The sequence below is a fragment of the Hylobates moloch genome, unplaced genomic scaffold (genome assembly GCF_009828535.3).
Source record: "Hylobates moloch isolate HMO894 unplaced genomic scaffold, HMol_V3 SCAFFOLD_19, whole genome shotgun sequence".
Taxonomy (NCBI): Eukaryota; Metazoa; Chordata; class Mammalia; order Primates; family Hylobatidae; genus Hylobates; species Hylobates moloch.
The window spans coordinates 14,751,067-14,778,000 of record NW_026652294.1 but is presented as its reverse complement, the minus strand read 5'-3'; the positions used below and the strand labels follow the sequence as shown (position 1 = coordinate 14,778,000).

Genomic DNA, 26,934 nt, shown 5'->3' with positions numbered 1-26,934 from the left:
ACTTTGCCATTTCTTCTTTGGGTGACCATGGGTCAGTTATTTAACCACTCTGCCTCAGTTTCCCTTTTGCAGTGAGGATAGGAATAACATGCATCTCACAGGGTTGACTTGAGGAATAAATGAGGAAATGTATAAACCAGTGTTTGGCACCTATTTAGATTAGTATTCTTTTTTTTTTTTTTTTTTTTTTTTTTTGAGACAGAGTCTCGCTGTGTCATCCAGGCTGGAGCTCAGTGGCACAACCTTGGCAGACTGCAGCCTCTGCCTCCCAGGTTCAAGTGATTCTCATGCCTCAGTCTCCCAAGTAGCTGGGATTACAGGTGCACACCACCACGCCTGGCTTAATTTTTGTATTTTTAGTAGAGATGGGGTTTCACTATGTTGGCTGGGCTGGTCTGGGATTTCTGACCTCAAGTGATCCACCCACCTTGGCCTCCCAAAGTGCTGGGATTACAGGTGTGAGCCACTGCGCCCAGCCAAGATTAGTATTCTTTTTTTTGAGATGGAGTCTCGCTGTCGCCCAGGCTGGAGTGCAGTGGCGGGGTCTCGGCTCACTGCAGGCTCCGCCCCCTGGGGTTCACGCCATTCTCTTGCCTCAGCCTCCCGAGTAGCTGGGACTACAGGCGACTGCCAGCCTGCCCGGCTAATTTTTTGTATTTTTAGTAGAGACAGGGTTTCACCGTGTTAGCCAGGATGGTCTCGATCTCCTGACCTCGTGATCCGCCCACCTCGGCCCCTCAAAGTGCTGGGATTACAAGTGTGAGCCACCGCGCCCAGCCAAAATTAGTATTCTTACTACTACTTTTTTCACTGATTAGCGTTTAGCTGGCTTCCTTAGAATCGCAATTCAGCCTTAGCCCACAGCCTTCCTTGTGGCCAAACCTGAATCTCTCTCTACTGAGCTCTTCTCTGGGACTCTGTGGGGTGGGTGGGATGTGGGCAGCTGTTGGTGGTACCCAGCTCATTCGTTGGCCCTCTCTGGGCAGCCTGGTGGGCAGGGGCAGCCCTGGTGGGCACAGCTTACCGTGCTGAGTGTGGGCATGGGCACTCCCTTGCCCTGCAGGGATTCTCATTGATAAAGGTACAGTTTGTGGCAGACAGTCCCTTCTCTGTTATGCTGCCTGTATTTTCAACCTCGCAATGTATTTTCATACCTTCTCTAATAAACCTGCCTTTTGTAATAAAAAAAAAAAGGTACAGTTTGTGCCTTTCATACAACTTGGCCCCTAAATGCAAACCATTTTTATCCCATCTGCTGCTTAAGCAAAGGAAACAGTGATGTGTTCCAACTCTGGAGGCAAAGCTGGCTGTTCGACTCCCCCAGATGGTCCTGTACTGTACTTTCTGGGCGAGTGGAGGTATTTCAAGAGTGACTTTGACTAGCCTTGACTTTTTACCTGACTGGGTAACTTTGGAGCCTGCCCCTGGCTGAGATGTTGTGGCGCTGTGCTGAGTGTTCAGCTGTGCCACCATGCTCAGTGGGTGCCAGTAACCCCGGACACAGCAGACGGACCACCGCCCTGGAGGAGCTGCAGCCTGCTCAGGGAGCCAGGGCATGAGTGAAGGAAGCCGAGCGGCTGTGGGAAATCAGAAAGGGGCTGGGGAGTATGTCACGACGAAGTCCACCTTCTTCATATGGCTTCTAAGGGCCTCTCCCCAGTCAGCTGGAGCCACTCCTGGCACCAACCATAGTGTTGTTGAATTTCTTTCTTTTTTTTTTTTTTGAGACAGAGTCTTGCTCAGTTGCCCAGGCTGGAGTGCAGTGGCGCTATCTCAACTCACTGTAACCTCCACCTCCCAGGTTCGAGCGATTCTCCTGCCTTAGCCTTCCGAGTGGTTGAGTGGCTGTGATTATAGGCGTGCACCACCACATCCAGCTAATTTTTGTATTTTTAGTAGAGATGGGGGTTTCACTATGTTAGCCAGGCTGGTCTTGAACTCCTGACCTCAAATGATCCACCCACTTCAGCCTTCCAAAGTGCTGGGATTATAGGCGTGAGCCACCATGCCCGGCCTGAGGAGCTGAGTCTTAGAGGAACCCAGGGTGGGTGGGTTTGTTCTGGTGAGGGGGTGTGCAGGCCAGGTTCTGGCCCCCGATACCCACTTGGGGATAGGCAGGACAGCTCCTTGTCAACCCAAGGAGGCAGCCCCTTTCCTGAGCTGTCAGGCCAGCACCATGTGGTTACTTTCTTTTCCTTTCCTTCACCTCCTCTACCCTGGTGGCAGGGAAGCTGCTGGTGCAGCCACACGTGGGTGCTGTGTTCTGTGATCGTACTGTTGCACCATTGTTCAGATTGGCTCTGTGCAGTAGGAGTCACTCTCCTCATCTGATGGAGGTTCAGTGAGGTTCATGGCTTGCCCTCAGCGCTTGGCTTAAAACTGGAAGCGTCCCTGGGCCCGCGTGAAGCGGGAGCTAGCTCCTGTCCCACCGCATTAGGTGGTCTGCCTTAAGGTGATGGCTATAGGTCTCAAATCTTCAGCCAGGTTGGGACCCCCTGGGACTCCAGGATCTCCACCTGCTTCAGGACCCCTTTCCCATCTCTTGGCAGCTGGTGTCTCACCACCCAGAAAGGACCTGGCACCCTGTTCCCCGCCGTCTGCAGGACCCACTCCAGTGGAACCAGAAGATGGGGCTCAGGTAGGCAGATCCCTGGAGAGGTGGGAGGGCTGGGGGTGGAGGGGGCGAGTTATGTGGACAACTATCATTGCAGTGACTGGGTCATGTGAGGAAGTTAGCCCTGACAGTGTTCAGAGGGTGCCTGTTCTCTGTCCCTGCCCTACTGGCTTTGGGAACAGGTGTCCCTGACTGGGGTAGTGAGGCATGGGTCAGGAGGCCAGTCCCGTTCTATGGGCAGGGAGCCCTACCTCCTTCTCCAGGGCTCAGGTGGGGTCAGCAGATGCCAGCTCTGGCAAGGGGAGAGAGGGCGGTCCACAATGCTGACTTCACCATCATGGGAGTGTCAGGAGTTACACACGTAGTAAAGCAAAGATTCCCCTCAATTCCTGTGGAGACAGCTTTAAACTTCCTGGCTTGATTTCCTTTAATCCTCTCAACAACCCAGGGAGGTCGGCATTATGGGCCCTGATATGCAGATGAGGAAACTGAGGCTCAGCAAGGTTTAGTCATTTGTCCAAGGTTACTCAGTAAGGAAGTGGGGGCCAACTGCCAGTCACCTGTTTGAAGGGCTTAGAGCAAGTGACACCAGCCCTTCACATCTGGACAGCACCTTACGGTGTGTAAAGGGCCTTCCCCTCCTGCTCCCATCTGCTCCTTGCTGGAGGGAGCTAGCCGCAGGATGGGTGCCCCATGAGGGTACATGGGGCCGAGGCTGGCAGGGGTTATACAGTTTCATTCTGCAGGTGGGACCCAAGCCCACACTAGAGCAGCTTGCTCAGGTTCACTGTGCTTGGACGTAGAGAAACTGGGATTTAAATGCGTGGCAGTTCTAGGAGAGAACAGAAAAGGCAGCTGAGGTGGGCCTGGGAGGACAGGAACCCGTCAGGGGGGCTCCCCAAAGGGGAGGAGGAGGGGGCAGAAGCCGCCAAGGGGAAGGGGCTGCACAGCCAGGAGCTGCCTTCCTTGGGGGAGGGAAGCCTCAGAAACCGGAAGTCAGGATTTTCGTGTTTCCACTCTGGCTCAGTGACCTTGAACAAGGCTTTGCCCCCTTCTGGGCTTTGGCTTCCTCACCTGGGAGACAGTGGCAGCCTCCTCCCCTCTGCCCCTCCTGGGGCCCTGATGAAGTCCATTTCCACCACGAAGCCTGGTGCACACTTGAGTGATGGTGGCCGTTGGAGGGAGGGAGAGGGGAGTGATGTGAACAGGATGGCTGGTGACCATGTCCTACTCGTTCTCTGCAGGGCGAGGAGCTCTCCTCAGGCAGCCTGTCAGAGCAGGGCACCGGCCAGACCCCCAGCAGCACGTGCGCAGCCTGCCAGCAGCATGTACACTTGGTGCAGCGCTACCTGGCTGACGGCAGGCTGTACCACCGCCACTGCTTCCGGTGAGTGGCCAGGGCCACGTGTTACCCCCGAAACCAGGGAGGGGGCTACCATGGGTTCAGCACACACAGTGTGCCAGGCACATTGCCAGGCCCTTCACACCAGAGCCCCTGGCTTATCCCCCATTTTACTGATGAGCAAACCAAGGCTTAGTGAGGGGAAAAACACTCGCTCAGCCACATGATTCGAGACAGAAACGGCTAGAGCACAGGGGTTTTCCTTCCAGCGCCTACGCTTTTTGAGGATAACTACTGGATGAGGATGAAGGAGCACTTTAAAAGCCATGTGTACTTTAAAAGCCATTGAAAAGTAGCCGGGCGTGGTGGTGCACACCTCTAATCCCAGCTACTCGAGAGGCTGAGGCAGAAAAATCGCTCGAACCCGGAAGGCAGAGGTTACAGGAAGCCGAGATCATGCTACTGCACTCCAGCCTGGATAACAGAGCGAGACTCTGTCTCAAAAAAAAAAAAAAAAAAAAAAAAAAAGCCATTGAAAAAATAAAATGAAATATTTTAGCTTAAATTTTTTTTTGGCCGGTTATGGTGGCTCACGCCTGTAATCCCAGCACTTTGGGAGACCGAGACAGGTGGATCACCCTGAGGTCAGGAGTTTGAGACCAGCCTGATCAACATGGTGAAACCTCATCTCTACTAAAAATACAAAAATTAGCTGGGCGTGGTGGTGGGCATCTGTAATCCTGGCTACTCGGGAAGCTGAGGCAGGAATCTCTTGAAGCTGGGAGGTGGAGGTCGCAGTGAGCTGAGATCGCACCTTTGCACTCCAGCCTGGGTGACAGAACGAGACTCTGTCTCGAAAAAAAAATTTTTTTTTTCTTTTGAGATGGGTCTACTATGTTGCCCAGGCTGGTCTCAACCTCCTGGGCTCAACTGATCTTCCTGTCTTACCCTCTCAAGTAATCGGGACTACAGGCATGTGCTACCATGTCCTGCTTGAAGTTGTAAAAAATTACATTAACAACTTGCTTTAAGTATGTGGCTTCCAAGGGAAGCCAGATTTTAAGAGAGTGGTATAAGCAGCAAGGAAAGTAGAAAAACTTAGAAAATTTATGAAAACATATGTTTCAAAAATGAAACCAAAAGAGGAAATTGAACAGTCAAGGAAGCTGGGAGTGGCAGCACGCACTTGATCTGGTTGAGTGTGCCCCTGAGTGGGGGGCAGCTGGTGCTGGAACCCTGGAGCCTGACTGCAGAATTGGGGTGTCATGGGGAAAAATCTCGAGGAGGGAACAGACTCTACCAACACAGTCACATCTGGCTACCAGGGCAGTGTTTTAGAAACTTTTACAGGCCGGAGCTGGGTGTGGTGGCTCATGCCTATAATCTCAGCACTTTTGGAGGCCGACATGGGAGGATCACTTGAGGCCCAGAGTTTAAGACTAGCCTGGGCAACATAATGAGACTTCATCTCTACAAAAAAATAAACAAATAAAAAAAATTAGGCTGGGTGTGATGACTCACGTCTGTAATCCCAGCACTTTGGGAGGCCGAGGCGGGTGGATCACAAGGTCAGGAGATCGAAACCATCCTGGCTAACATGGTGAAACCCCGTCTCTACTAAAAATACAAAAAAAATTAGCTGGGGATGGTGGCGGGCGCGGTGGCAGGCGCCTGTAGTCCCAGCTACTCGGGAGGCTGAGGCAGGAGAATGGCGTGAACCTGGGAGGCGGAGCTTGCAGTGAGCCGAGATCGCACCACTGCACTCAAGCCTGGGCGACAGAATGAGACTCTGTCTCAAAAAAAAAAAAAAAAAAAGAATTAGCCAAGTGTAGTGGCATGCACCTGTAGTCTTAGGCACTTGGGAGGCTGAGGCAGGAGGATCACTTGAGCCCAGGAGTTTGAGGCTGCAGTGAGTTATGACTGCACTACTGCACTCCAGCCTGGGTGACAGTGAGACCCTGCCTCAAAAATAAAAAGAAACTTTTTATAGTAACTCCTAGTAAAAAATACACATGACACTGTGACTAGATGTAAATATTTACCTGAAATAAAACTGTAAGTAGAGGCACAGCTGGAGTAAGAGTTTCACAACGCACAATTTGGCCTTTCTTGTATGATACAGTCTTATACATTGTATCTTATTCTATTTCATTAACAAAACACAGCCGGGAGCAGTGGCTCACACCTGTAATCCCAGCACTTTGGGAGGCCTACGCAGGTGGATCACTTGAGGTTGGGAGTTCGAGACCAGCCTGGCCGACTTGATGAAACTCCGTCTGTACTAAAAATGCCAAAAAAAAATTAGCTAGGTGTGGTGGCAGATGCCTGTAATCCCAGCTACTCGGAAGGCTGAGGCAAGAGAATCTCTTGAACCCGAGAGGCGGAGGTTGCAGTGAGCCGAGGTCGCACCATTGCACTCCAGCCTGGACAACAAGAGTGAGACGCCGTCTCAAAAAAACAAAACAAAACAAAACGAAAACAAAACACAAAACACCACCTGACTGGGTAAAAACCACCGCTTTATTTTCCTGAGCCACTCCTGGATGCAGCCACTCACTGGATGCCACCTCTCGGGGGACCTTTGCTTCTTCCTCTTGCAGCATAAACTGAAGGCATTTTTCACAGTTTCTGTTGCTGATTTCATGTGATTTTGTAATTTTATTGTTCCACTATGCTTCTGACAGTTACTGTTTTCTTTATCCTCTGGGAAGTCTAGGGTATGGAGCCTGGAGCTTGGCTGGCAGTTGGGAGGTGGGAAGGGAGGAGACAGCCGTGGGTGCGGCTGGAGGGGTAGCCAGTGCCTGGGCCCGGCTGCCTGGCTAAGTGAACCCCTGTCCTGTCCCCTGCCAGGTGTCGGCGGTGTTCCAGTACCCTGCTCCCTGGGGCTTATGAGAATGGGCCCGAGGAGGGCACCTTTGTGTGTGCAGAACACTGTGCCAGGCTGGGCCCCGGGACACGGTCGGGGACCAGGCCTGGGCCCTTCTCACAGCCAAAGCAGCAGCACCAGCAGCAACTCACAGAAGATGCCAAGGATGTTCCAGGAGGCGGCCCCAGCACCAGTGCTCCTGCAGGGCCTGAGGCCGATGGACCCAAGGCCAGCCCTGAGGCCCGGCCCCAGATCCCTACCAAGCCCCGGGTTCCTGGCAAACCACAGGAGCTGGCCAGCCCTCCTGTGGGCCGCCCCACCCCTGCCCCCAGGAAGGCCTCCGAGAGCACTGCCCCAGCACCCCCCATGCCCCGGCCCCGCTCCAGTCTGCAGCAGGAGAACCTGGTGGAGCAGGCTGGCAGCAGCAGCCTGGTGAACGGTGAGCAGGGTGCAGTCGGGGCAGGGGGCACTGGGTGGCAGTGCACTATCTATTGAAAAGTCTGTGCATCTGGGAGTGTTGGTGGGCCCCTCTCCATCTGTGCCACTGTGTGCTGTGCTGTATGGGGGCCTGGCATATATATATATAATATATATATATATATTTTATTTTTTTTTTTTGAGTGATTTTGTTTGTCCCCCAGGGAGTGCATGGCGGACCTCGATCATGCAATTCACCTCCTGGTTCAACAATTCTCCTGCCTCGCCTCCCATTGTGGTTACAGGATGTCCACCATCCTGGTTAATTTTATATTTTTTTTTTTTTCTCCATGTTGGTCAGGCTGGTCTTGAACTCCCTACCTCAGGTGATCTGCCTGCCTCGGCCTCCCAAAGTGCTGGGATTACAGGCATGAGCCACCATGCCCGGCCTATTATTATTATTTTTGAGACAGAATCCCACTCTGTCACCCAGGCTGGAGTGCAGTGGTGCGATCTCGGCTCATTGCAACCTCTGCCTTCCGGGTTCAATCAATTATCCTGCCTCAGCCTCTTGAGTAGCTGGGATTACAGGCTACCACAGCCTGGCTACTTTTTGTTTTTTTAGTAAAGATGAGGTTTCACCATGTTGGCCAGGCTGGTCTTGAATTCCCGACCTCAGGTGATCTGCCCACCTCAGCCTCTCAAAGTGCCGGGAGTACAGGCATGAGCCGCTGTGCTGGGCTCTTACTTTTTATTTTTTTTGAGACGGAATCTCACTCTGTCATCCAGGCTGGAGTGCAATGGCACGATCTCGGCTCACTGCAACCTCTGCCTTCCAGGTTCAAGCGATTCTCCTGCCTCAGCCTCCCAAGTAGCTGGGACTACAGGTGCACACCACTGTGTCTGGCTAATTTTTGTATTTTTGGGTAGAGATGGGTTTTCACCATGTTGGCCAGGATGGTCTCGAACTCCTGACTTCAGGTGATCTGCCCGCCTTGGCCTCCCAAAGTGCTGGGATTAAGGCGTGAGCCACCGTGCCTGGCCTGTTTCTGAGGATATTAATTCCTGCCACAAATGCCGAGTTCCTGCAGCCTTTGCCGTGCTGTGTTCTCCATGCTGGGACGGTGCAAACAAAACAGACCCAGGCCCCGCCCCTACGCTGCCTCCCTCTGCATGCGCTCTTTTGCATCTGTTCTTGTGGGCTTTAGTTTCAGGGTGTGTAGTAAGTGCCACTCTGCATGTGCCCGTGTGTCCCCCGAGCTCTCTGGGACTCTGCATATTGGTGTCCTTCCTGTATGTCCTGGCCCATCCACAGGCACACTGCAGGTGACCTCCATGCCCAGCCTCTATGCTTGTCTATGTCTAGAAGGGGAGAGCTCAGGGGATTGGGGAGAGCAGAGGGGTCAGGTGGGCTCCGGATCCAGTGTGAGTTGCAGTGGAGACCCCTGGCCCATTCTGTGGGTGCATTCTCCCCCAACCCCACGTTGTGGAATGCTCCCAGATGACCTCCCCGGGTTTCTGTGAGCTTGTAGGATTGAGACTCCTTGTATAAGGCTGCTGGGCAGCCCTTATCATTCCATTAGGGAAGGCATTGGTGGCCATGGGGAGAGAGACTCCCAGGGTCACCCTGCGACTTGCACCAGAACATTCTATTTGTTCAGCTTTCGTGGAGGCTGGATCTGAGCTGACCACTGGGGACACAGAATACTGTTCAGGCCTATCTGTGCCTTCAGGGCGCTCCCAGCGTTGAGGTGGAGACAGGCAAGGGTTTCAGTGGATTGTGGAAGTCTTGTTAAGTTGGAAGGAGGGGAGCAGGGGCTGTTGTGGGATTCACAGAGGACACTCCGGAGTCTAGGACTTCCAGGAGGAGGTGGCTCCCAGGCTGAGTTGAGATGATGTTTTCTGCCCACACTGGTGGGGGGTGTCTGAGGGGATTTGGGTTTCTTCTCAAATGAAATGCAAATGGGGTCTCAGGTGGCCTGGCCTTGACCCCTGACTGTTCTCAGCCACCTGGGTGCTTATCTAATCTCCATGGGCTGGGCTGGGGAGGTGCGAGGGTGCCAGGAGGAAGGCGGGGCGCTCCTGGGGAGGCAGGTGCTGTGGCTGGCTCCCTGGGTGCCCACCTCCTGCTGCCCATGAAGGCCTGGCTCACTCTCCTTTCCCATCTAGGAAGACTGCATGAACCTCCTGTCCCCAAGCCGAGGGGGACACCGAAGCTGTCCGAGGGGTATGTCGATCCCTGAGGGGCTTTCCTGCTTTGGAGGCCCTGGTGGTGGGAATCGGGGTACTCTGGGGCCGAGTAGGGAGAGAGGCTTCCTGTGGATGGGCAGGGCGGGGCTCAGGAGGGGAAGGAGAGCTGGGCCCACACCCCGTCTCCTGAGGCTCACCCCGGGATTCCTGCGGCCAGCGCCTGGCCCTCTCCCCAGGTCCCTGCTCCTGTGGGCAGTGCCCGGTGCAGGCAGCCACCTCTGGTACCCGTCACTTCTCCAGGCTCCTTTGTCCTGTAACGTGGGAGGCTGAGGCTTGATAATAGAGTTGATTCGAGGCTTAGCATCAGAGTATAGAAAGACCTGGGAAAGCTCAGCTGTAGTACCAGTCCCTCAGGTCCTGCAGCACGGGACCCTGCTTCACATGGAGGACATCTACTTCAGCTGTTATTTGGGGGCCATGCTTCCCCCATGTGGTCGGTCTGTAGGGAGCCAGGTGGGCCATGGCTGTGCCAGTTGTTAACGTTTACTGAGTCCCTGGCACTCAGCAGGTGCCCCAGTGCCCCGCCCGGTGCTGGACTCCATAGCTCACTGCATCCTTACACCAACCCTGTGAGGCAAGGATTATTAAGGTCCCCATTGAGCGGAAGGAGAGACCAATACAGAGAGAGGTCAGGTGACTTTCCCAGGTTACATGGATTGTAGATGGCAGAGCCCCTCGTTGATCCTTTCCTGAGCTGGGTTAACAGCAGCTCTGTGACTTGAACGTTCACATTCTCTGGGCCTCAAGGACTGTGACTGTAACAGTCCATTTCAGACTGGCCCCATGGGGCTGGGGGTGGGAGAAGGGAAACAGCCATTTCTCATCTACCCCCTTTGAAGTGGAGTCAAAACTGTCTAGAGAGAGAAGGAAGCTGACCCCTTGCCTCTACTAATGGTTTCTGCTGCCTCCCCGCTCCCTCCAGGACACCAGCCCCCAGGAAGGACCCCCCATGGATCACGCTGGTGCAGGCAGAACCAAAGAAGAAGCCAGCCCCACTTCCCCCAAGCAGCAGCCCGGGGCCACCAAGCCAGGGCGGCAGGCAGGTGGAGAATGGAGGCACCGAGGAGGTGGCCCAGCCGAGCCCAGTGGCCAGCCTGGAGTCCAAACCCTATAACCCCTTTGAGGAGGAGGAGGACAAGGAGGAAGAGGCTCCAGCTGTACCCAGCTTGGCCACCAGCCCTGCCCTGGGCCACCCGGAGTCCACACCCAAGTCCCTGCACCCCTGGTATGGCATCACCCCCACCAGCAGCCCCAAGACAAAGAAGCGCCCTGCCCCGCGCGCACCCAGCGCGTCCCCACTGGGTGAGTGCCTTTCCTGGAGCTCTCCTAACAGTCGGAACTTGGGGGTAGGGCCCAGGCCTGGGGAGGGGGTGTGGTGAGGCAGAGCCTCCCAGGCCAGGCACCACGTGTTTCATGAGTGACTTCCCATTTAATCCTAGAGCAAACCTGTGAGTAGGTATCGTCACCTCCACTTTGCAGGTGAGGAGACTGAGGCACAGAGAGGCTAAGTAGTTTGCTTAAAGCCTCTCAATGCTTAAGTAGTAGAGGCAGGATTTGAACCTGTGGAGTCTGGCCCGAGTCCATCTCTTCACCCTCCCTGTCGTGCTTTTTAAATGTGCTGTCTAGTGGTGTGCTCAGTGCAGCGAGGGGCTCATGGAAAGGAGGGGTTTTCTTGAATCCTGCCTAACTCCGTCACTGTCGCTGCAGTTCCTGAGCGACCTGGGCTCTCACCTGGCCATGTGTGACCAGGTGTAATGACTCTGACTGTCCCTGAGTCTGTCTGTAGTCCTCCATGTGATGTGGTGGCTCAGCTCCAGGCTGCTGGGCCTCCTCTGCCCAGTGCTTCCCCCCTCACCCAGGAACGCTGGAGTTTTTGGCTCTCACCTTCTCCCAGTCTTCTGATACCCTGAGCTGGGTTTTTGGCCCTAACCTTCACCATGGCTGGGTCTGGCCGCCTCTGAGAGTTCCATGGGACCCCCTCTCACAGTGGGGCAAGAGCGTGCCAGAGCTGGCAGAGCAGGTGCTCAGGGGGTCTGAGTGGAGCCCTGGGACCCCAGCTGAGGCTGGCCTGTCTGCTTGGAAGTGGTGGGCAGCTTCAGCGGATAGCAGAGGAGCATGAGTTCTGGAGTCAGATACAGCGGATTCAATCCCAGCCCGTGCTGGGGTGAGCGCCCTCTCCTCTCTAAGCCTGTTGCCTCATCTGGAAAATGCAGATAATGTGTTTGGAAGCATCATATCCGTCGGCCACGAGGAGATAAATTGGTGCCCGGCAGTGCCTGTCCCAGAGCTGGTGGCTGCGAGGGCTGCGTGCTCCTCCCCCCTGCCTCTGCACTGCAGATCAGGGGCAGAGGAGGGGCCGCCTCTCTTCCTCTGGCGTTCCCAAGGTGGTTTTGCTGTGGGTGCCCTCATGGGGGCTATGGGGGAGTGTAGGGAAGTGGAGGCAGCAGGCAGAACGCAAGGCGGGCGGGATGGACTCGGGTGGCTGGATGCACCTCATGACTTCCGTCCTGCTGGGTGTTTGCTGTTCCCTGGGCCTTGGCCCTGTCTCGATGTGGAGGGCTTGGGTTTCCTGGGCTGCCTGTGGCTCTGTTGAGAGTGGAGCCGGGAGGTGGGGCTGGAAGCCCTTGTGGTGCTCCCCTTGTGAGGTGTCCTGGTGCTCATCCGCATAGCTCTCCACACCTCCCGCCTCTCGCACTCGGAGCCGCCCTCGGCCACACCGTCGCCAGCGCTCAGCGTGGAGAGCCTGTTGTCCGAGAGCTCCAGCCAGACTGCAGGTGCGGAGCTTCTGGAGCCACCAGCTGTGCCCAAGAGCTCCTCAGAGCCTGCTGTCCATGCCCCTGGTACCCCTGGAAACCCTGTCAGCCTCTCTACCAACTCCTCCCTGGCCTCCTCTGGGGAACTAGTGGAGCCTAGAGTGGAACAAATGCCTCAAGCCAGCCCTGGCCTTGCCCCCAGGACCAGGGGCAGCTCAGGTCCCCAGCCAGCCAAGCCCTGCAGTGGCGCCACTCCCACGCCTCTCTTGTTGGTTGGAGACAGGAGCCCAGTGCCTTCCCCTGGAAGCTCATCCCCACAGCTGCAGGTAAAGGTGAGTGCCCCCTCACCCTCACTAAAAGTGACATCCTCTCTAGTGGATGCGGGTCTGGTCTCAGAGCAGAAATGTCCAGGGCCTTTTCTTTATTTTTTTGAGATGAAGTCTCTGTCTGTCACCCAGGCTGGAGTGCAGAGGTGTGATCTTGGCTCACTGCAAGCTCCGCCTCCTGGGTTCACACCATTCTCCTGCCTCAGTCTCCCGAGTAGCTGGGACTACAGGCGCCTGCCACCATGCCTGGCTAATTTTTCGTATTTTTAGTAGAGACCGGGTTTCACCCTGTTAGCCAGGATGGTCTCGATCTCCTGACCTTGTGATCTGCCTGCCTCAGCCTCCCAAAGTGCTGGGATTACAGTTGTGAGCCACCGCACTCGGCCTTTTTTTTTTTGAGACGGAGTCTCGCTCTATGGCCCAGGCTGGAGTGCAGTGGCGTGATCTCCGCTCTCTGCAGGCTCCGCCTCCCAGGTTCACACCATTCTCCTGCCTCAGCCTCCCGAGTAACTGGGACTACAGGCGCCCGCCACCATGCCCAGCTAATTTTTTGTATTTTTAGTAGAGACGGGGTTTCACCGTGTTAGCCAGGATGGTCTTGATCTCCTGACCTCATGATCTGCCCGCCTCGGCCTCCCAAAGTGCTGCAATTACAGGCATGAGCCACCGCACCCGGCCGTCTAGGGCCTTTTCTGTCTTTACTGGCCTCTGACTTCCTGAGTGGCCTTGGCCAGTCTATCTGCCCATTACCCACTCTGTCCATTGAGGCACAAACCCATCTGTCCATGCTTCCATCCATCTGCCAGAGCTCCCACCTATCTATCCACCTGTCCACAAACATAGCCTCCCAGGTCTTATGTATCAGGGCCCCTGTTTGCCTCCCATCTCCTCCACTGGCCTATTTGAGTTCCACTCACCAGCCACCAGTCATCCCGTATCGTCTGTCCGCTCTTCCATTCACTCAGGTTCTACTGATGCCAGATCCTGGACAGAGTTGTATTAAAACCCTATCGTGGTCGGGCGTGGTGGCTCACACCTATAATCCCAGCACTTTAGGAGGCTGAGGCAGGCAGATCACTTGAGGATAGGAGTTTGAAACCAGCCTGGCCAACATGGTGAAACCTGGTCTCTGCTACAAATACAAAAATTAGCCAGGTGTGGTGGCGGGCGCCTGTAATCCTGGCCACTTGGGAGGCTGAGGCAGGAGAATTGCTTGAACCCGGGAGGTGGAGGTTGTAGTGAGCTGAGATGGCCCACAGCCTGGGCGACAGAGTGAGACTCTGTCTCGGAAAAAAAAAAAGACCCTGTCTTTGGCCTCCAGGGGCTCACGATCTGCTCAGGGAGATAGACGTAATGGTCGTTTTGGAAGGTGACCTAGGGTAGAGCACAGAGGGGAGGGGTTGACTCCCTTCTGCAGAGACCTGGATCTCCCTGCCACGGAACAGGGGAGCTGGGGTCTCTGAATGCCTCCCATGTGCATGGCTGCCTGGGCTCCACAGGTCATATGGACATTGTGGTCCCTGTCCCCAGGGCACTCCCAGCCAGGTCAGGGGGAGGTGCTATAATGACCACGCTGCTGCGTGTGGAGTTTGTAGTGGGCAGGGGGTCAGCCCCCAACACGCAGAAGGACCTAGGACACACAGCTTTCCTGGGCGCTTCCATTGTGTGCCATGAGGAGTGTTTACCAAGGAGAGCAGACGTGACCATATGCTGTCCTCCTGCTGCCTTGCTGGGTTCTGTCTTTTCTCAGGTGACATGGGCGTGTGGAGTGTCTGGCTGGGCACCCATCCAGGCTGCTCCTGTTCCAAATATGCTGTGTGCTGTGGGCTCACCTATTTCTCAGCCCCATACTGAAAGCCTGGGGATTGCCTGGGCTCAGTACTTTCCTCCGGGCACCCAGTTCATGAGGGGCCTCTCTTGCAGCCACAGCGCCTTTGGATGGCCCAACGCTCTGCAGTCCTCTGAGCTCCCAAGGCTCATCTGGCCCCAGGTAGAGGGTGGCAGGACAGCCTTTGTGGGGCAGCTGAAGTTGTGGCCTGACCCTGCCCATGTGCCTCAGGCATCAGTGAACCTTCCCTGGCCCCAGCAAGAGCCTCTTGGGCATTGATTCTGGCTCTGCCTCCCACTTCCCTGGGCAGGCCCCATCCTCTTCTGGGCCTCGGGCTCCCACCGATGGTGAGGGGCTGGCGGCAGCAAGTGTCCTGAGGGCTCGAAAGACCCCCTGGCTCCTTGGTGGTGGAGGGCACAGGGGTGGATCACCTTCGGATTCTCGTGTTTGGTGTCCTGGGCTGCGTGAGGATTGGTCTGAAGTTTTGGGGCTGGGAAAAGGCTGAAAACCTTTGAGGGGCTCAGGGGCTTTGGGCTGCTTGGCTCTGCTGGCCCCTCTGGGTATGTTAGAGGGAGGGGGCAGAACCCCAGGTACACTTGCTTGTGGGGAACCCCTGTCCCACTGTCACCCCAGGATTAGGGGAGACTTTCAGAGGAAGTGGGGGCCTTGGGGTACCACCCTGGGTCATTGGGTGGGTGCTGCCCTGTGGGAGCCAAGCCCTGGTTCCTTGCTGTGCCCAGACTTGGGCCCCGGCACCTTCCCTGCTTCAGAAACCCCACAGCAGCTCCCAGCCCGAGAGCCTCTCTCCCTGGGCTGGCACAGGCCTCCCCCTGCTCCGCAGCTGCCGAGGGAAAGCTGGGTCAGTGCTTCTTGGAGCATCCCAGGTCTCAGGTGAGGCCTCTGTAAGGGGCTCACAGTGACGTCTGTTTCCGATAAGGTGGGAAGAGTGGTTGGGAAATAGTGACGTTGCCCATGTGGTGGGCAGAGCCTTGCCGTGCCCTGGCGGTGGGGCTGCCCCGGCCTGTGCTGGCCTCAGAGAGGGCAGGGGCCTCCCCAGAGGCACGGAAGGATGCAGAGCCTGGGCTCTGGGTATGTGGGTACTGGGCTGGGCAGCAGAGGATGAGGTCTTTCTCTGGCAGGGAGGGAGGTACCCTCTGACTCCATCTGCTGGTCAAGCACTTCCTGGCTGGGTGACCCTGGGTGAGGAACTTCACCTCTCTGAGCCTCAGAGTCCCCACTGGGGAGAGGGTGGTTATGAGGCCCGAATGAACTACCATAGCTCTGTCTTGCCCTAAACCCAATGCCATTCTGTGCCTCTAGGGAAACCCCTGCCCTCTCTGAGGCTAGCACAGCCAGGCACCCCCACCACTGGGGCACAGTAGGGCACTGCCTGCCACATGGGCATGGTTCTAACCACTACCCCTCAATGCTAGATGGCTGCCCAGGCCCTGAAACAGACAGATTCTCATCCCAGCTTGGGTTCATGGGAAGTGTGTGGCCGTGAGCAAATGACTTAACCTCTCTGAACTTGAATTTACTCAGCTGTGAAATGGGCGTTGTAATATCCACTTGGCAGGGTGTTTGGGAGAATTAAACAAGGATGTATGGAAAGGCCAGGTGTGGTAATCCCAGCACTTTGGAAGGCCAAGGTAGGAGGATCACTTGAGCCCAGGAGTTTGAGACCAGCCTGGGCAACAAAGTGAGACCCTGTCTTTACAAAAAAAAAATACAAAAAATTAGCCAGGCGTGGTGGTGCGAGCCTGTAGTCCCAGCTTCTCGAGAGGCTGAGCTGGGAGGATTGTGGTTACGCCACAGCTGCACACCAGCCTGGTGACAGAGTGAGACTGTCTCCAAAAAGTGTAAAAAGTATCCAGTGCAGTAACTGACACACGGGAAGAGCTCTGGAAATGGAAATATTTGTTGAATGACTGAGTGCATCAGAGATGGAATTCGAGGAGACTGTCTCTTTGCCTGGGTCCTGCTGGCCCTGGAGTGCTGGCCTGCTTTCCATGTTCCCAAATACCAGGCTGCTGGGGTCTCATGTGCCCTCTTCCCAGGCTCACCCTCTGTCACGTCTCCTTCCCTTTAGTCCTCCTGCAAGGAGAATCCTTTTAACCGGAAGCCATCACCTGCAGCATCGCCAGCCACAAAGAAGGCCACCAAGGGATCCAAGCCAGCGAGGCCACCTGCCCCTGGACATGGCTTTCCACTCATCAAACGCAAGGTACCAGCTGGGAGCCCCCCGAGACCAGGCTGGCCTGGGCTGGCACCCCCCACTCTGCAGCTGCAGGCTTCCCCTGGGACTCTAGGGAGGCTGGCTGGCTGGGCAGCTGGCCTCAGATGCTCAAGAGAGCACTCTTGGGTGGCCCAACTGGAAGGTCTAACTTGCAGCCTGGAGGGATTTGGAGCAGATCAGCCCTTCACCACCAAAAGCAGTTGGGTGGTGCATTTAATTTGTTACTAACAAGTTCAAGTATCAAGCACTCATGATACACTGCTACTTAAGCTGATTAGAGTGTTCTCAAGTTTATCTCGGTAATAAGGTCACTCTCACTGACATTGTGATACCCTTTCTGGAGTGGCAGAGAGGAGGCGTTTCCGTGAAGGGCAGGGAGTCATGCCACCTTCTGGAGTGTCTGTTGGTGCTGGGACCAGTGGCATGCAGGGTTGTGGCTGTCCCCACACTGGCCCCTTCCCCACTGGGACCCTGCCTTCTTACCATGCTGGGGTGGGGGGCAGGGCCCGGGCCCTGGAGCCACCAGTGGCCAATGCTGGCCAGAGAAGAGGGCAAGGCTCCTGGCAGCAACCAGGCAGGGGAGGGCTCGGCTGGCCATCAGGTGACCAGATGCTGTTGGGCAGGTCCAGGCTGACCAGTACATCCCTGAGGAGGACATCCACGGAGAGATGGACACCATTGAGCGCCGGCTGGATGCCCTGGAGCACCGTGGGGTGCTGCTGGAGGAGAAGCTTCGTGGCGGCCTGAATGGTGCGGGAGCGGCTGGGAGGGCCTGCTGGGTGGGGCTGGGGGCAGGAGCCTCTATTGCCCGGGGAACTGAGCCAGGCATGGCAGCCAGCCCTGGCCTCAGTGGGTATCTGGCTTCCAGAGGGCCGTGAGGATGACATGCTGGTGGACTGGTTCAAGCTCATCCACGAGAAGCACCTACTGGTGCGGCGAGAGTCCGAGCTCATCTATGTGTGAGTCCCCCTGCCCCTGCCCGGGGCATCCCTCCCTGGAATCCGTAGAGCTTAGAATGGAGAACCCTTACCCTCTTCCCTTATGAGTAACAGCGCAGGGCAGGGCAGCCGGGGCTGGGGCAGAATTGTTAAGAGTCATCTTATTCCCACCCCTAGCTTCAAGCAGCAGAACCTGGAGCAGCGCCAGGCTGATGTCGAGTATGAGCTCCGGTGCCTCCTCAATAAGCCAGGTGAGCGCAGCCACTGGCACTCCCCTGGCACCTGTCCTGGGGCCTGGTGACACGGAGGAGTGGGGGAGTGGGCGGACAAAACCCCAGTGGGATGCACAGGCAGACTGGGGACAGGGCCAGAGGAGGAGGCGCGAGGCAGGGCTGTCTGGGTCACCCCCGAGGATGGGAGAGACTGTAACAGGCAGTAAGGTGGCTGGGGCTGTGGTAGGAGAAGGAACCACACAGACAGTGTGGGGTGTGGACGTCCGTGGTACCAGGGATGACAGGCTCTCAGTGAATGAAGATCAGGCCCAGGACCAACCCGGCCTGATTTGTGCGTGGGTCAGACCGTTCCTTCTTCTGTCACTAACTTGCTGTGTGACCTTGGGCAGGATTCTTAGCCTCACTGAGCCTCAGTGGCTTTAAGTGTAAGACGGGAATGAAGGTCCCCACCTCCTCGTGTGTTCTTGGGACCGGGAGACAGTGGATGTGGACTCTGTACCCTCTGAGGGGCTGATGGCTGACGGTTACCATGTGGCTGAGTTGGGGTTTGGTGAGGAGGGCTCCTCACACGCCCTCTGACAGTGGAATGCAGTGAACCGCAGCTGCAGGCAGAGACCCCAGGACTATGGAGATGCCAGAGTTGGGAGCCAAGGCTTTTGACCACTTTCTTATGGCTCAGGCATGGTGCCAGCCCTGGGCAACGGCCATCTTGACAGATGGGAAGTGGAGGGCCAGAGAGGTCAAGGGACTTGGCTGTTGGTGACGGGGCTGGGCTTCCATCCATGTCTCTGATCTGGGGCTGTCCCTGCACACACAGCCCCTCCAGAGTGTGGGGATGGTGGCAGGGGAACTGTCACTGACTGGGGAATTTGGGAGGCTGGAGTGTCCCAGGGGAAGCCACAGAATGTCTTAGGCTTCTGCTGCCTTGTGTGAGTCACTCCCAACTCAACAGGAGGCTGGGGTGTGGCCACCACTCAGAGCCACAGCGGCGCCCTGTGGCCAGAGCGGGCACAGTTCCTCTGCCTCCCTGGCTAGCCCGGCCCCGGGGCTTACTGTGGCTTTTCCAGCCCCCTGTGTGGTGGCTGTGCATCCTGGGCTTGTAAGCCTGTCCCGGACGTTGCTTTTGGAAGGTGAGGCTAGTGTATGAGGCCCCGAGTACAGTACACCATGAGGGTCATTGCTTGGGGGCATCAGGCTGCCAGGTTCAAATACCAGCTCCACCTTCACTGTGTGACACTGGTCAAAGATTTCATGTCCCTGAGTCTCAGTTTCCCCACGTGTAGACTGGGGACATAACTTACCCAGGCCCCAGATATGGGAAATGGCAAAGTGGGATTCAAACTTGGGTGGCGATTTGGATGCCCTGCTCTGTCCCCAGAACCAGGTTGGGCCACCTGCTCCTCAATTTTGGCAAGGTGAGGCCATAGGGGAAAGGGGCAGTGGCTGAGGGGGCTTCAGGATATTTATTTATTTATTTTTTGGGGGGGTATTTATTTATTATTATTATTTTTTTTTGAGACGGAGTCTCACTCTGTCGCCCAGGCTAGAGTGCAGTGGCACGATCTCGGCTCACTGCAAGCTCTGCCTCCTGGATTCACGCCATTCTCCTGCCTGAGCCTCCTGAGTAGCTGGGACTACAGGCGCCCGCCACTGCGCCCGGCTAATTTTTTGTGTTTTTAGTAGAGACCGGGTTTCACCGTGTTAGCCAGGAAGGTCTTGATCTCCTGACCTTGTGATCCACCCGCCTTGGCCTCCCAAAGTACTGGGATTACAGGCGTGAGCCACTGCACCCGGCCCTATTTATTTATTTATTTATTTATTTATTTATTATTTATTTATTTATTAAGACGGAGTCTCACTCTGTTGCCCAGGCTGGAGGGCAGTGGCATAATCTCAGCTCACTGCAAGCTCCACCTCCCCAGGTGCACACCTCAGCCTCCCTAGTAGCTGGGACTACAGGTGCCTGCCACCCCGCCCCGCTAATTGTTTGTATTTTTAGTAGAGATGGGGTTTCACTATGTTAGCCAGGATGGTCTCGATCTCCTGACCTCACGATCCATCCACCTCGGCCTCCCAAAGTGCTGGGATTACAGGCGTGAACCACTGCACCGAGCTCCGGCCCTATTTGTTATTATTATTATTTTTTTTTCTTGAGTCGGAGTCTCGCTCTGTCGCCTAGGCTGGAGTGCAGTGGCACGATCTTGGCTTACTGCACGCTCCGCCTCCCGGGTTTATGCCATTCTCCTGCCTCAGCCTCCCGTGTAGCTGGGACTACAGGCACCCGCCACCACACCCAGCTAATTTTTTGTATTTTTAGTAGAGACGAGGTTTCATCGTGTTAGCCAGGATGGTCTTGATCTCCTGACCTCGTTATCCACCCACCTTGGCCTCCCAAAGTGCTGGGATTACATGCGTGAGCCACTGCACCTGGCCTATTATTTTTTTGAGATGGAGTGTCACTGTGACATCCAGGCTGAAGTGCAATGGCGTGAACTCAGCTCACTGCAATCTCTGTCTCCCAGGTTCAAGCGATTCTCCTGCTTCAGCCTCCCCAGTAGCTGGGATTACAGGCGCCCACCACCACTCTTGGCTAAGGATATTTACTTATTTTTTTTGTTGTTGAGACAGAGTCTCGCTCTGTTGCCCAGGCTGGAGTGCAGTGGCGTGATCTGAGCTCACTGCAACCTCCACCTCCTGGGTTCAAGCAATTCTCCTGCCTCATCCTCCCTAGTAGCTGGGATTTCAGGTGTGTGCCACCACACCTGGCTAATTTTTGTATTTTTAGTAGAGACAAGGTTTCACCATTTGGCCAGGCTGGTCTCGAACCCCTGACCTCTGGTGATCCACCTGCCTCGGCCTCCCAAAGTGCTGGGATTATAGGTGTGAGCCATCGGGCCCGGCCTAGGATATTTATTTGAAGGCAGGGAAACCTGTGGCGGTAGATGTTGTGGAGGGAAGGCCAAGTGTGGGCACTCATTCCTGGAGCCTGCAGGCTGGGCTACTAGGGCCCCAGTGGGCCCCTGGGGATGGTCCTGTGGGTTGGCTGGGGCCTTGAGAGGAAAGGAGGCCAGAGGGGCAGCAGGTGTGCCCAGCTTCATTGGAGCCTCCTGCTGGGCTCCCTGCCCCCAGCATCCCCTCTAGTCTACCTTCCTCCACAGCCTTGGATAAATGCCCCATTATGTCACTTGGGTCATGTTGCTTCTCCTGCTGGAGGAGCCCTGGGGTTCCCTGTTGTCTCCTCGCCTCTGCCCCACTCTGTCCCTCCTGAATCTTGCCTCCCACCAGAAGCCACTTAGTGAACATTTGTTGAATGGATGAATGAACATGAGCATGAGACCCTTGGTGCCGCCCTGTTCTTGTAGCAGGTGCTGTGCTGGCCCTGCTGGGGCCCCTTGCAGGGCTCTTTGGTAGGCAGCCTGGTGTCCTTGGTCTCTTCTGTCACAACCTTGTTTTCCCTAAGAACTTGTAAGCCCTGGTCGGGTGCGGTGGCTCACGCCTGTAATCCCAGCACTTTGGGAGGCTGAGACGGGTGGATCACGAGGTCAGGAGATCGAGACCATCCTGGCCAACATGGTGAAACCCCGTCTCTACTAAAAATACAAAAAATTAGCCAGGCGTGGTGGCGGGCGCCTGTAGTCCCAGCTATTCAGGAGGCTGAGGCAGGAGAATGGCATGAACCCAGGAGGTAGAGCTTGCAGTGAGCCGAGATCACGCCACTGCACTCCAGCCTGGGCGACAGAGCAAGACTCCGTCTCAAAAAAAAAAAAGGAACTTGTAAGCCCCACCTATCGACCTATCGGGGCCCTTCCTTTCTGCACTCTTAGTTTCTAGCATGGTATTTAGCATGGGGCTGGCCTGCTGCACTTAGGCAGTGGCTCCTGGCAGCCTAGGGAGGAAGAGGGCTTTCCTACCACTCATGCCCCCTAACTTTTCTCCCTGGGCAGAAAAGGACTGGACAGAGGAGGACCGGACCCGGGAGAAGGTGCTGATGCAGGAGCTTGTGACCCTCATTGAGCAGCGCAACGCTATCATCAACTGCCTGGATGAGGACCGGCAGAGGTGACATGGCCAGGGGTAGGGGCTTCTGGGGGCAGGGCCAGAGCAGGTGAGGCTCTGGGACCCATGGGTGGGGCAGCTCCCTGGAGAGCCAAAGACACAGTCCATGCCTCAGGCCAGGCCAGCCCTGCCCTCCTACCAGCCATCCCAGTGCACCATTGCTCAGCCCTGTGTGGACAGAGAGGGCATCTGCTCCTTCCTCCTGTGGGACTCTCAGCTGCTGCTGCTTTTTTTTTTTTTTTTTTTTTTTTTTGAGACAGCGTTTCACTCTTGTTGCCCAGGCTGGAGTGCAATGGCATAACCTCAGCTCACTACAACCTCTGTCTCCCAGGTTCAAGCGATTCTCCTACCTCTGCCTCCCGAGTAGCTGGGATTACAGGCATGAGCCACCACACCCAGCTACTTTTTGTATTTTTAGTAGAGACGGGGTTTCACCATGTTGGCCAGGCTGATCTCGAACTCCTGACTTCAGGTGATCCACCCACCTTGGCCTCCCAATGTGCTAGGATTACAGCCGTGAGCCACCGCACCCAGCTTAACTGCTGCTGCTTATTTCAGGGAGGAAGAGGAAGACAAGATGTTGGAAGCCATGATCAAGAAGAAAGGTGAGACCCTTGCTGGGGATGAGGCTGGTGCCCACTTGAACTTCAACACTGGGGTTGGAAGGGAGGGATTGGTTGAAGGGAGGGTTGGAGTGGGCACTACCAGGATGGCTGTGCACAAACTCCGCAGCCTCTGTTTTGCAGAGAGGGCTGCGTGTAGCAAGAGAGGCCAGCATACAGCCAGGAAGGCTGCGGCTTAGGCTTGGAGGGTAGCCGTGGGATGCCCTGATGCCCACAGAGACGACTGTGGTATATGGGAGGCATCTTCCCAGGGTGGATTTGCCCTCAGCTGTGCATTCCCCCTTGAGATCTGCAGCTGGTTTTGCTGGAGTCTGTGGGCCCAAAAAGCAGTGCTTCCTGGGGACCAAGTGGTGCTTGAAACAGTTAAAAGAGTACTGGACAGGAGATCGAGACCATCATGGCTAACACGGTGAAACCCCGTCTCTACTAAAAATACAAGAAATTAGCCAGGCATGGTGGCGGGAGCCTGTAGTCCCAGCTACTCGAGAGGCTGGGGCAGGAGAATGGTGTGAACCTGGGAGGCAGAGCTTGCAGTGAGCCGAGATCACGCCACTGCACTCCAGCCTGGGCAACAGAGGGAGACTCCATCTCAAAAAAAAAAAAACAAAAAAAAACAGAAAAAACGGCCCCGTGCCCCAACCCCAGCTAATTTTTTTTTTTTTTTTTTGAGACAGAATCTTGCTTTTGTCACCCAGGCTGGAGTGCAGTGGTACGATCTCAGCTCACTGCAACCTCCGCCTCCTGAGTTCAAGCAATTCTCCTGCTTCAGCTTCCTGAGTAGCTGGGATTAGCTGCCACCACGCCCGGCTAATTTTTGTACTTTTAGTAGAGACAGGGTTTCGCCATGTTGGCCAGGCTAGTCTCGAACTCCTGACCTCAGGTGATCCGCCTGCCTCAGCCTCCCAAAGTGCTGGGATTACAGGTGTGAGCCACTGTGCCCAGCCCTGGCTAATTTTTTTGTATTTTTAGTAGAAACGGGGTTTCATCATGTTGACCAGGCTGGTCTCGAACTCCTGGCCTCAAGTGATTTCCCCACCTCAACATCCCGAAATGCTGGGATTACAGGCGTGAGCCAGTGTTCCTGGCCAGGATTTGGGTTTTGGTCTTGGTTTTACCAGTACCTCACTTTGTGGCCTTGTGGTTAGGTCTTGACTCAGGCCAAGTCAGACTACTTGAGTTCTAGTCCCAGCTCTGGCACTTATGAGCTGGGTGACTTTGAGCCGGCCACTCTACTACTCTGGTCTCATTCTTCATATCTGCAGAATGGGGGTGAAAATGGCACCCCCTCACAGGTGTGTGCTGGGATTACTGAGATAATATGTAAAACTTAAGCTGAGGGCCCTGGCCCTACAAAGAGCTCCGTTGGTATTAGTCCCTTTCAAAGGCCTACATTTTCCTTGTCTATAAAATTAGGGGCTCAGACAGATGATTTTGAAGGTTTCTCTTGCTCTGACAGCGTTTGTGTTGTAAGTAACAGAGCTGTGGGCACCAGCCTGGGTGAATCTAGCCTTTTAAAGATAAATGAGGGCCAGGCGTGGTGGCTCACGCCTTTAATGCCAGCACTTTAGGAGGCCGAGGCCGGCAGATCACAAGGTCAGGTGTTCGAGACCAGCCTGGCCAGCATGGTGAAACCCTGTCTCTACTAAAAATACAAAAATTAGCCGGGCATGGTGGTGCTTGCCTGTAATCCCAGCTACTGGGGAGGCTGAGGCAGAAGAATTGCCTGAGCCCAGGAGGCAGAGGTTACAGTGAGCCGAGATCGTGCCACTGCATTCCAGCCTGGGCGACACAGCAAGACTCCATCTCAAAAAAAAAAAAAAAGATAAATGGGGCCAGGCACGGTGGCTCACGCCCGTAATCCCAGCACTTTAGGGGGCTGAGGCGGGCTCATTGCCTGAGGTCAGAAGTTTGAGACCAGCCTGGCCCAACATGGTGAAACCCCGTCTCTACTAAAAATACAAAAATTAGCTGGGTGTGGTGGCACACTTCTGTAATCCCAGCTACTTGGGAGGCTAAGGCAGGAGAATTTCTTGAACCAGGAGGCAGAGTTTGCAGTGAGCTGAGACTGTGCCATTGCACTCCAGCCTGTGTGACAGACTCTGTCTCAAAAAAAAGAAAAAGAAAAAGATAAATGGATGCCATGCTTCAGAATTCCTGGATTCTAGGCCGGGTGCGATGGCTTACGCCTGTAATCCTAGCAGTTTGGGAGGCCGAGGCGGGGGGGATCACGAGGTCAGGAGACCGAGACCATCCTGGCTAACAGTGAAACCCCGTCTCTACTAAAAATACAAAAATTAGCCGGGGCGTGGTGGCACCCGCCTGTAGTCTCAGCTACTCGGGAGGCTGAGGCAGGAGAATTGCTTGAACCCGGGAGGCGGAGGTTGCAGTGGGCCAAGATCGCGTCATTGCACTCCAGCCTGGGCGACAGAGCGAGACTCAGTCTCAAAAAAAAAAGAATTCCCGGATTCAGCAGAGCTCTTACGTGTGCTGACCATCTTGATCTTTCCCCAAACACTGGAGGTGGGGAGGGGGAGGATGGGCCCCATCCTCTAGGTGAAGAGACAGAGGCTGGGAAAAGTGAGTGGCTTGTCCCTCCCTGGCTCCACACAGGAAGTGGTGGGGCTGGGCTGAGCCCTGCTGCCCATGCCCAGGCCTGTGTCACTGGCTGTAGCCTGCCCTGGATGTACCCCTCTTCTCCACTTTGTTAAGTGCTCCCCTCTCTGTGCTGCAGAGTTCCAGAGGGAGGCTGAACCCGAGGGCAAGAAGAAGGGGAAGTTCAAGACCATGAAGATGTTGAAACTGCTAGGAAACAAACGTGATGCCAAGAGCAAGTCCCCCAGAGACAAGAGCTAACAGCACGAGAAGCCAGTTGGGGACTGCCCCCTCCTGGACCAGCTCCTGGGCTGTGCTCTGTTTGAAGGGGGCGCCCTGCTCCCCTCAGATCAGTCAGGAGGAAGATGACTAAGGGGAGGGATCCTCTGGGTGATGGCCTCTTCCTCCTCAGGGACCTCTGACTGCTCTGGGCCAAAGAGTCTCTTGTTTCTTCTCCCAGCCCCAGGCAGCGGTGATTCAGCCCTCCCCAACCTGATTCTGATGACTGCGGATGCTGTGACGGACCCAAGGGGCAAATAGAGTCCCAGGGTCCAGGGAGGGGCGCCTGCTGAGCACATCTGCCCCCTCACCCTGCCCAGCCCCTGCCATGAGCTCTGGCCTGGGTCTTCGCCTCCAGGGTTCTGCTCTTCCAGGCAGGCCAGCAAGTGGGGCCGGGCCACACTGGCTTCTTCCTGCCCCATTCTTGGCTCTGAGTCTCTGTCTTCCTGTCCTGTGCAGGTGCCCCTGGATCTCTTTTTCCCTCACTCAGGAGCTCTGTTTCTGAAGTCTTAAGTTTGAGTTTATGACTGAGTGGCCTGTACTGTCAGACGTGAATGGGCCTGACGGGCAAATCCATCCCTCTCTCCCTCACAGCTGCAGGAGTGGCTGCCCTCGTCTCCCCTCACTCCACGGGGAGCCTCCCTTGCCAGGACCAGGGCTGCGATGGCCATGCTGGGGCAGGTGGGTGCTCTGTTAGCTGCTCCTAGTGCTGCCCCCAGGCTGCAGTTCTGATCCCTGGTTGTCAGGTAGGAAGGGTGCACTTGAAGCAGGTGCTCATCTCGGTTCCTTAACGTTTGTAGTCTGACCCCTCATTTAGGCTTTCCTCTGCCACCCCGGTCCAGGGAAGAGGCTCGCTCCTGCCCGTGGTCATCACTGGTCTGTCTGCTCTGTTGTCTGTTCTCTCCCTGACTCCCTCCCACTGAAGGCCTGATGGCCACTCGTCCTTCTGGGATGGCTATGGGAGAGGAGGAGTGATGGGGACCACCATCTTTTCAGCAGGAAATGTGCCCAGCAGCTCTTGGTCAAAGCACTGTTGCTATAAGCTATCTCTGGGATGCCTCTAGGCCCCCTTCCCTCTACACACCTCTGGGAAAAGATCACACTGTATTAACTCTCGAGGAGTTTCCTCACCAATAAACGGACAACCTCAACTGCCAGTGCCCTGCAGCCTCGGGCCACAGCGGCAGCCTTGTCTGCCCTCCCACCTGCCTCTGCCACACCTGGTGGCTGAGCATCTCTGGTCACCCAGAGGCCATGTTGGGGCCATCCTCCAAGAGGGATCTCTGCCCTCACCGCCTGCCACTGGGCAGGATCCCTTTCCTCTGCAGGGAGAGGTGGCTCCTCGGCCATGCAGCCCCTGGCAGGCTCCTTCTAAACATGCCTGTTGGCCTGGAGCTGGCGCCACCAACTCCAGGGCCTTTTCAGGGCCAGACAGGTAACACGCACGAAGCCGGGTGACAGCTCCGACGGGCTCTTTCGGTGTCAGGAGACTAAGCTGGCAGGGGCAGGGGTGAACTGGAGGCAAGTCAAGTCGACTGTGGGGCTGAATGTGGGCCCAGTGTTGCCAGATCCTTTGTCATA

General features: G+C 55.8%; 1 protein-coding gene across 2 annotated transcripts in view; it reads left to right on the top strand.

Annotated features, from left to right (window-relative positions):
- Positions 1-26,504, top strand: part of MICALL1 (MICAL like 1) — a 35,062-nt gene extending 8,558 nt beyond the window's left edge. The window contains exons 4-17 of one of the 2 annotated variants that reach the window (XM_058432008.1): positions 2,550-2,638; positions 3,859-4,001; positions 6,807-7,261; positions 9,409-9,466; positions 10,412-10,791; positions 11,703-11,873; positions 12,159-12,574; positions 16,486-16,620; positions 17,256-17,382; positions 17,501-17,591; positions 17,748-17,821; positions 21,748-21,862; positions 22,418-22,464; positions 25,214-26,504. In XM_058432008.1, coding sequence (XP_058287991.1) covers positions 2,550-2,638; positions 3,859-4,001; positions 6,807-7,261; positions 9,409-9,466; positions 10,412-10,791; positions 11,703-11,873; positions 12,159-12,574; positions 16,486-16,620; positions 17,256-17,382; positions 17,501-17,591; positions 17,748-17,821; positions 21,748-21,862; positions 22,418-22,464; positions 25,214-25,335 — 2,423 coding nt within the window. In that variant the 3' untranslated portion in view covers positions 25,336-26,504. The remainder of the gene's footprint in view (positions 1-2,549; positions 2,639-3,858; positions 4,002-6,806; positions 7,262-9,408; positions 9,467-10,411; positions 10,792-11,702; positions 11,874-12,158; positions 12,575-16,485; positions 16,621-17,255; positions 17,383-17,500; positions 17,592-17,747; positions 17,822-21,747; positions 21,863-22,417; positions 22,465-25,213) is intronic. The other variant, XM_032139864.2, reaches the window with a different exon arrangement.
- Positions 26,505-26,934: the final 430 nt, after the last annotated feature.